The sequence below is a fragment of the Chionomys nivalis genome, chromosome 17 (assembly GCF_950005125.1).
Source record: "Chionomys nivalis chromosome 17, mChiNiv1.1, whole genome shotgun sequence".
NCBI lineage: Eukaryota > Metazoa > Chordata > Mammalia > Rodentia > Cricetidae > Chionomys > Chionomys nivalis.
The window spans coordinates 58,530,582-58,539,083 of NC_080102.1; the positions used below are offsets into that span (position 1 = coordinate 58,530,582).

An 8,502-nucleotide genomic window follows, 5' to 3' on the forward strand; every position below is an offset into this window, starting at 1 on the left:
TGTTGTGGTTTTCAATGAGCGGGCAGGCAGCGCAGCTCAGCTGGATCGAGTGTGTTCAGTATGCATGAGGATTTGGGTTTAACCTCCAACACCAGAACTGGGGAATCATAAACAAACAAAATCAAATGAATGAACTAGAGAGCACAAATGGAGAAATGAGGAACTCCGTGTGCCCAAGAGTCTGGTGAGCAGGGGCAAGAAGGTGTAAGAGAACTGTGAGTCTTTCTCTTTTTAACCACTAGCTACCAACACAACATTACTCAAATTCAAAGCACACTGTTCTGGGACTGGACTCCCAACCCATATACTTCTGCTCACATATGCAAGGGCAGTTGTGGACAAGGTTTCTCAAAGCAAGATTCCTGGGTAAATGTGTATGTGCTCTTTTTCTTCCTCTTTTTGTTTTAAGATCTGGGTTTTTTTTAATTTATTTTTATTTATGTGTATGTGTCCCACAGAGACTGGAAGAGGGACCAGATGCCCTGGAGCTGGAATTATAGACAGTTGTAAGTTGTCCCATGGATGCTGGGATTTGAACCTGGGTCCTCTGAAAGAGCAGCCAGTGCTCTCAACCACTGAGCCATCTCTTCAGCCCCTTTCCTTCTTTTTTGTAGCACTGAAATCAAACCCAGGTCCTCAAACATGGCAGGCAGGCAGGTACTCTATCGCTGAGCTATGTATACTCCTAGCCCCGTTTTTCAGGATTTCAGTAGGATGCCCAGACTGGCCTTGAACTCATTCTGTTGCCCAGGCAGACCTTGGCTTTGGATCCTGCTACCTCAACTTTCCAGCAAGCCCAGCCACAGTTATTTTGATAGATGCTGTCAGCTGCTGTCCAAAATTCCCTCACCAAATTCCTCCTATGGTGTGAATACTTAATGTTATTAATATTTAATTTTTGCTAAGCTGATGATCTAAAACTAATGTATCATTATTGTTCTATTTTATGGTTTTGGGGGGGTTATTTTTTGGGACAGGGTTTCTCTGCGTAGCTCTGGCTGTCCTGGAACTCACTCTGAAGACCAAGCTGGCTTTGAACTCAGGGATTCACCTGCCTCTGCTGTTCTGACAGGGGTGAGGTATCGTTTCAGCTCGCATTTCCCCGACGGCTGATGGTGTCAGAACATTTTCCCGCATGTTGTGGTTATTCTTTTGAGAACTGCCTGTTCAATTCACTTGTCTACTTACTTACTGATTGGTTGACTTGGGTTTCGTGTTTAATTTGTTGAGTTCTTTATAGATTCTGTGTATTAATCTCTCATAAATGTGCGGCAGGCAAAGGTCCTCCCACTCTCTAGATGTCTCCACTCTGCTGCTTCCTTCGCTGTTTCCTGCAATCCAATCTGTTCGTCAATCTTACAGTCACTTTCTGAGCTGTCAGATCCTTCGCAGAAAGCCCTTGCCCATGACTGTATCTAGAAGCGGTTGGGTTTTGTTTTGATTTTTGATTTTTTATATACTTATTTATTATGTATACAGTGTTCTACTTGCATGAAGTGTATGCCAAAAGAGTGAGAACACATTACAGATGGTTGTGAGCCCCCATGTGGTTGCTGGGAGTTGAATTCAGGACCTCTGGAAGAGCAGCCAGTCCTATTAACCTCTGAGACAGCTCTCCAGCCCCTGTTTTTTTGATCTTTTGTTTTGAGACAGTCACACTATGTAGCCCTGGTTGGCTTGTAACTCCCTATATAAACCAGGCTGGTCTCAAACTCACAAAGATTGCCTACCTCTGCCTTCTGCCACCGGATTAAAGGTGTGTGCCAACACGCCTGGCAGGGACTTTTGTTATTCAGTTCCAAGCACCCATGTCACCATGCCAGGCAGCTTACAACTGTTTGTAACTCCAGGCCTGGGCCCCTGACACAGCTTCTGATCTGTGGGCACTGTACTCACACACATAAACACACACACACACACATACACACACACACCACATACATATCCATACATAAACACACAAACATACACACACACCACACACACACATATCCATACATAAACACACACATACACACACACACCACACACACACTACACACACATACCACACACACACTACACACACATACCACATACACATACCACACACACCACACACACATATCCATACATAAACACACACACATACCACACACACACCACACACGCATATCCATACATAAACACACACACATATCCATACATAAACACATACATACCACACACACACACCCATACGTAAATACATACCACACACACCACACACACACATATCCATACATACACACATATACCACACACACATATCCATACATACACACACATACCACTCACACACACACATATCCATCCATACACACACACACACACCACACACACACAAATTTTGAAACTTCGGAGGCCACAGACTGTTTTGGTGTCCTCCAGGCCACTGTTTTTGTATAGGGCCGTGCCATTCTGTCGTTATGGTTCTTTGGTGTAGTTAGAAACGAGACATGGTGACCCCTTCAACATAACCGCTTTGGCCTAGAATAGCTTTGTCACCCCTAAATTTAATTACGCTATCCAAGGCCCTAGCTCCAAATACGCTCATTCTGGGGGTTAGCTCACCACATTTCAACTGGGGATAGGACACCAATCAGACTACAGATATTTTTCTCAGTATATAGGCATGAGTTCAGAATAAAGACTAAGCATGAAATAAAACTGAGGGATTAAGAAAAAGAATGAAGATCTTTGTAAAAGTCAAGTTTTCCTTGAAAAAGATACTAAAAGAGTATAAGGAGAATTTCTGAAGAATTTGACCATATCAAAACTCAGGCTTTCTTTGAATAGAGGCCACTATTGGATTATAGTATGGTAGTCATATCTATAAGGTTTATTATCTGGAAGAATTTCCAAAGAATCGGGGGGGGGGGGAACTACCCTCCATCCCTACCCCTCATTTCTGCACCGTGTTGGCAAAGGCCACAAGCAGGCAAATCCCAGGGGTGGTAACAAGAGCGATTACCAGACATGAGGAGACAGGCTCACCTTAGTGACAACGAGAAGTTCCACGTCAAACTCTCTGCCCGGTTCTGCGCCTTGATAATGTGAAGCGAACGTTGGACTCATTGGCCTGGGCAGGGAGGAAAATCACTGCAGGTGGGAACCTTGCAGAACTGAACAGGATGCCAAGATCTGGTCCATGAGCAGGTGTGTGTCCCGAGACCAGCAGGTCCAAAGCTAGGTGACTCCAAGGCTGTTCTCTGGAGCATTTTCTGCCCGCAGCCCAGGGCTAATACTGTCAACTTCACAGGCTCTGGGGTCACCAGGAGACAAGCCTGAGAACATGCTGGGAAGGACTGTCTGAGGTAACTTAGTCAGGGGGAGATCCGTCTTTGCTAAGGGCAGCGTCATTCCACGTGCTGAGGTCCTGGACCAAATAGGGAGGAGACAAGGTGGGCATGCGCACTCACGTTCTTGGCTTCCTGCTGTGGACTCAGTGTGACCAGCCGCTCTCCCTCCGGCCTCCACGACTGCTCTGCTGTGGCGGATTGTGCCCTAGAACTGTGAACCAAAGGGAACCTTCCTTAAGGTGCACCCGACCTCGGGAAGAATGGGAAGGGAAAGGTAAATGTGGTGGGTGCACTCAGGTGTGAGTACCCGCGGGATTCCGTGCATCAGGAAGACCCCGGGAGAGAGTGATGGCAGGATGCAGATGCCCCTGACATCTTGTATGAAAACTGCAGAGTTCCCGTCCATCGAACGTCTGCTGCAGTTCACCGGCCAAGCCTCCATCATGCAATCAGACCCAGCTCAAAGGAAGCTACGGATAGGGGCTGTGTCAGAGATGTCTGGCTATAGACTCAGACGTCTGCTAAGTACTGTATAGAATTCCACATTCACTAAAGTTTACTTCAATGGTTTGGAGCGGAGCAGCCATCTTGTGACTAAGAGGAAAAGTAGGAGAATCCCAGACAAGGCCCTGGCCCCATCAAATCTCATAACCAATACCAACAGTTTGCGACTCCTGACTTTTTTTTTTTTCTGTGAAAAATGAAACTGTTTGCGAAGCCACATGTATCCATTAGAGTGCAGCCATAGACAACAAAAACACAACTGGTTAGCTCAGACAGAAAGTGCTGGAAAAGTAGGCTGCAAGTCTTGCCGTCACATGACCTCTGCCTGCGATTGTGAAATCCACTGTCAGCGCTACAGGAAGCTGATGAATCAGGAAGCTGCAGCAGAGCCGGCCCGTGCTGCCGTGGTCTGTCTCAGGAAGCGCGTGTCCCCTCTGCATAGCTCTCCTCCGGTTCACCTGCATAGAGCAGAGCGTCCAGATCCACAGCTCTGGGCCTCTGGGAAGTGCTGACACCTAGCTTTCCTGCTTCACAATCTGGGAATGAACCCCCTAATCTCCAGGTCAGCCTCACCTCCACACCCCTTCAAACTCCTAATCACATGTGACATCACTAGGACAGGGTCTTAAATCACAGGGCGGTGTGGGAAAAAAACAAAAAACAAGAAGTGCTGTAGCATAATCAGAAACCTGTTCAAGTTGCCAGCCAGTGTGGCGCACGCCTTTAATCCCAGCACTCAGGAGGCAGAGGCAGGCGGATCTCTGTGAGTTCGAGACCAGCCTGGTCTACAGAGTGAGTTCCAGGGCAGCCAGGGCTACATAGTGAGACTCTGTTTCAAAAAAGAGAGAAAAGAAAAACAAACAAAAACAAATACACAAACCAGGTGTGGTGTTGTGCACCAGTGATCCCAACACTTGAGAGGCAGAGGCAGGTGGATCTGAATTCGAGGCCAGCCTGAGATACTTTCTCAAACCAAACGAAAGATAAGATACTTTCTCAAAACGACCAAAAGACCAATAAAACAAATACAAGAGACCAAACAATACCAAAACAAAAACAAATCTCATTTTAATGAAATGTACATGTTCTATGATTATTATATTAATACCAACAGGTGAAGCAAGGAGGAGAAAGCTTCAGGAACCAAGGGAGAGGAAAACAATATGAAGCCAGAAAGACAAGTCCCCCGGCGCATGCAGTCTCCAAGTCATTTAGCTCATCAATTCCAAAGAGGGCAGTTACTGTAATATATCATTTAAATATGTCATATTTCACTTACCACTTCAAATCTAATCCATTAAAATTAATACATCAAATTTCTTTAGCCATAATTTGTAATTTCTTTTTTTAATTCATTTTTATTTTAATATTTATGTTTATAGGTGTTTTGGTAGTGTATGTCTGTCACCATGTGAGTGCAGTTACCTACAGAAACCAGAAGAGGGCGTGGCATTGGATTACCTGACCCTGGAGTTACAGCTGTGAGCTGTTCAGTGGGTGCTGGGAGCTGAACCACAGCCTCCTGGAAGAGCAGCCAGTGCTCTTAACTTCTGAGCCACCTCTCCAGCCTCTTGACAACTCTGTGCTTTGATTTCCTTGGGCAAACCCTGGAGCCCAGCTCCCCATTCATAGCTTATCTAATGCTCATTCCTCCTCCCATTTCACATCTGTGTCCATTTCCCCAAATCTGCTCCCCCGAGATGGAGGGGCTCTCAGGCTCGGGAGCTGGGTGTAAGACCCTCATGATGCTCCTCTCGCAAAACCGCTTAGAAGAGCAGCTGACTTCCTGTGATGAGGGTGAGAACGATGGGCCCAGGTGGGTCCACACTCCGCTGTGGCCTAGAGAAGCCGCCACCAGGCAGGTCTCGTGGGATCTTAGGGCTGGATAGGGCAACAGCAGACAGGACGGCCACCCTTCCAGGCCCCCAATCCCTTCCTAACCCGCTTGACCCAGCTCAGCCCCAAGTGTTTATGGCAGCTTTCCGCAGGGACAGCCATCTGCCACCCGCCTGCTTCCTGGTGACAGACAGTCCTCAGCTACTCCGCAGAAGGGCTGATGTGTTTTTGGAGGTGCAGGGTACGCTGAGCCACAGGTCCACTTGCCAGGATGGTCTTTTGGAGACCCTAGAACCCCCAGGTAAGGTTGGGGGAGGGGAAAATGAGAGCCCCTGTCATGAACGTCCTTGGGAACCTAACCCACAGTAAGATGCCTGTCTTGTGTCCAGGCAGGGCAAGATACCCATCAGGGTGAAGGCTTTCCCTGGGGAGATTGGTGCAGCTCCAGGGACATCTGCCCAGGATCTTGGGAGAAACTGTTCCTCAACATCCTGTCACAGCTGCCAGCTGACTGCCCCAGACTGGAAGCAGAGGAGCCGTCATTGATTCAGAAGGGTTGGACATGTCTGAGGCACCATCCTGTTCCAGCAATGAGACTCCTACCCCTGTTTGTGATCTGAAGACCCTGTATTGGGCCTGTGTCCACAATGACCCCGCTGAGCTTCAAGCAAGGCTGGATGTCGGGGTCTGCCCAGAGGAGGTTTCCCAGACGGACAGCAATGGGAGGGTGAGATGCCCAGGGATTAGCAGGGCAGCTGGGGACAGCTCAGCTTCCACCCCCATCCCGGCAGATGGGGTCTGGCTCCCCAGAGAGCTCCAGAGGCTGCTCCCACTCTTTAGATGGGTTAGACCTGTCTTCACAGGGGTTGGGACAGGCTCTGGGAAGGTGCAGATTTAGAGGGCAAGGGTGGGGATCTTAAGGAGAACTTAGTGGAAAGTGGGGGTCCAAATTGCTCTGTCCCCAGACAGGCCTCATGGTGGCATGCTACCATGGCTTTGGCACCATTGTGGCTCTGCTCAGCTGCTGTCCTTTCCTGGATGTGAACCAACAGGACAAAGATGGAAACACAGCCCTCATGTTGGCTGCTCAAGCAGGTGCAAGACACACACCCCACCCCAACCAGCACCCCCTCTCTCACCCTCCCACTCCATCTCACCCCTGATCTCAGCCCTCAGGGCCACAACCCCAAACCTTACACAAGGGTCTCTCTGGCCAGGCGTCATTGTCCCCTTACCTAGGGGTCAGTTCTGCGGTCCTGTCTCTCAGGTCATATGCCTCTGGTGACTCTCCTACTCAACTACTTCGCTGGCCTGGACCTGGAGCGCAGAGACCAGCGGGGGCTCACAGCTCTGATGAAGGCTGCCATTCGAGACCGCTCCGAATGTGTGGTTGCCCTCCTGATGGCCGGTGTGTGGCTGTACGCCCTCCGCTACCACCCCACTAGATACCATTTGGTTGCAGAGGAGGGGATGGAATACGGATCGAGGCCAACTTAATAGAGGGGGGTGTTATCACCCCCTAGCTCTGTTTATGGAGGTCCCAGCAAAGAGTGCGACATCAGATGGGCAAAAGTTAGGGGTGAGGTGGCACTTTAAACCAGAATCTTGAGTTCTAGTCCCAGGTTTGCCATTGCCTGAGACCCAGATGGAGGAACACAGCCACAGCACGGTGAAGGCTGCCACATCTGGCGGTAGTGAGGGGGAGCCGACTCCAGCTCCTAGGCGTGCTTGGTTGTGGCTGGAGCCTTTGATGGAGAACCAGCCTGTCTGTGGAGTTATGGGCCCTCATTATTCCCCCCACCCCCACCCCGAGGTGGCTGTCAGCACCCTCTGCTGGTCTCTCTAAGGGATCCCTGCCCTTCCCAACCCCAGTGGGTTTAGCAGGGAAGGAAGGGCACCCTATGTCTTTCTCAGCCTGTGCCCCACGCTTCTCAGAGAGCCCTATGAGCCTCTCGGAGACACCATGGGCTCTCCTCAAGTGCCCTTTCCCCGACCTCCTGACTTTGATAGCTTCCTGTCTTTTACACAGAACCTGGGCTTCCAGACTGGGAGGTGTTTTAAATCTAGCCTGAACCAGCCTTGCTACTGAAGAATGTACCCATGTACAAACCACAGCTCCCTAACTCATCCCTGTCACACGGGTTCGCTTGCAGGTGCTGACCTGAACTCCGTGGATCTGGTCCGTGGCAAGACAGCCTTGGAGTGGGCCGTTCTGACTGACAGCTTCAACACAGTGCAGAGGATCCGGCAGCTGCTTAGGCGGCCCCAGGCAGAACAGCTCAGTCTGCAGTACCAGCCAGAGTGGCCAGCCTTGGCCCAGCTTGTGGCCCAGGCCCAGGCTGCCCCATCCCTCCTAGAGAGGCTGCAGGCTACATTGAGTCTCTCTTTTGCTGAGTGTCCACAGGAAGGGGGGGTTCTGGACCACTTTGTGACGGTCACCACCAGCTTGGCCAGTCCCTTCCTCACCACGGCCTGCCTCCCACTGTGCCCTGACCACCCACCCAGGCTAGGCACTCGAGGCAAGTCAGTGCCCGAGCTGTTGGGTACTGTCCCTGCCCCTCCCCCAGAACCCCATCCTCCTCAGGTTGTCCCTGTTCCCCAGGTCTGTGTCCCCTACCAGAGCCCTCCAAGTATGTTCTCCCAGTGGCTCCAGTCCAGGGACAGCACTGGTACAAGGTCACAAGTCCCCAAGATCCTCCTCTCCAAGGCACCCTCTCCCGCTAGGCAGTATGAGTTGATACTCAGGCCTGCAGGGCCGCAAAGTCTGGCTCTTCCCCTATGGAGATACCAGGAGAGGAAGAAGCAGGAGGAAGGAGCAAAGAACCATGGGGTGGCGGGCTAA

The 8,502-nt window shown here is 50.2% G+C and overlaps 1 protein-coding gene across 1 annotated transcript; it reads left to right on the forward strand.

Annotated features, from left to right (window-relative positions):
- Window positions 1–6,222: 6,222 nt before the first annotated feature.
- On the forward strand, window positions 6,223–8,502 carry Ankrd33 (ankyrin repeat domain 33). The gene is made up of 4 exons (XM_057791326.1): window positions 6,223–6,387; window positions 6,626–6,755; window positions 6,928–7,068; window positions 7,814–8,502. The coding sequence occupies exons 1-4, from the start codon at window positions 6,223–6,225 to the stop codon at window positions 8,500–8,502; spliced, it is 1,125 nt and encodes a 374-aa protein (XP_057647309.1).

What these genes read in the sequence shown, in the direction of transcription:
- Ankrd33 (XM_057791326.1), top strand. Translation starts at nt 6,223, where the DNA reads ATGTCTGAGGCACCATCCTGTTCCAGCAATGAGACTCCTACCCCTGTT. An exon ending in AGACGGACAGCAATGGGAGG is followed by an intron (nt 6,388 to 6,625) that starts GTGAGATGCCCA and finishes CTCTGTCCCCAG; the next exon opens with ACAGGCCTCATGGTGGCATG. An exon ending in GGTTGCCCTCCTGATGGCCG is followed by an intron (nt 7,069 to 7,813) that starts GTGTGTGGCTGT and finishes GTTCGCTTGCAG; the next exon opens with GTGCTGACCTGAACTCCGTG.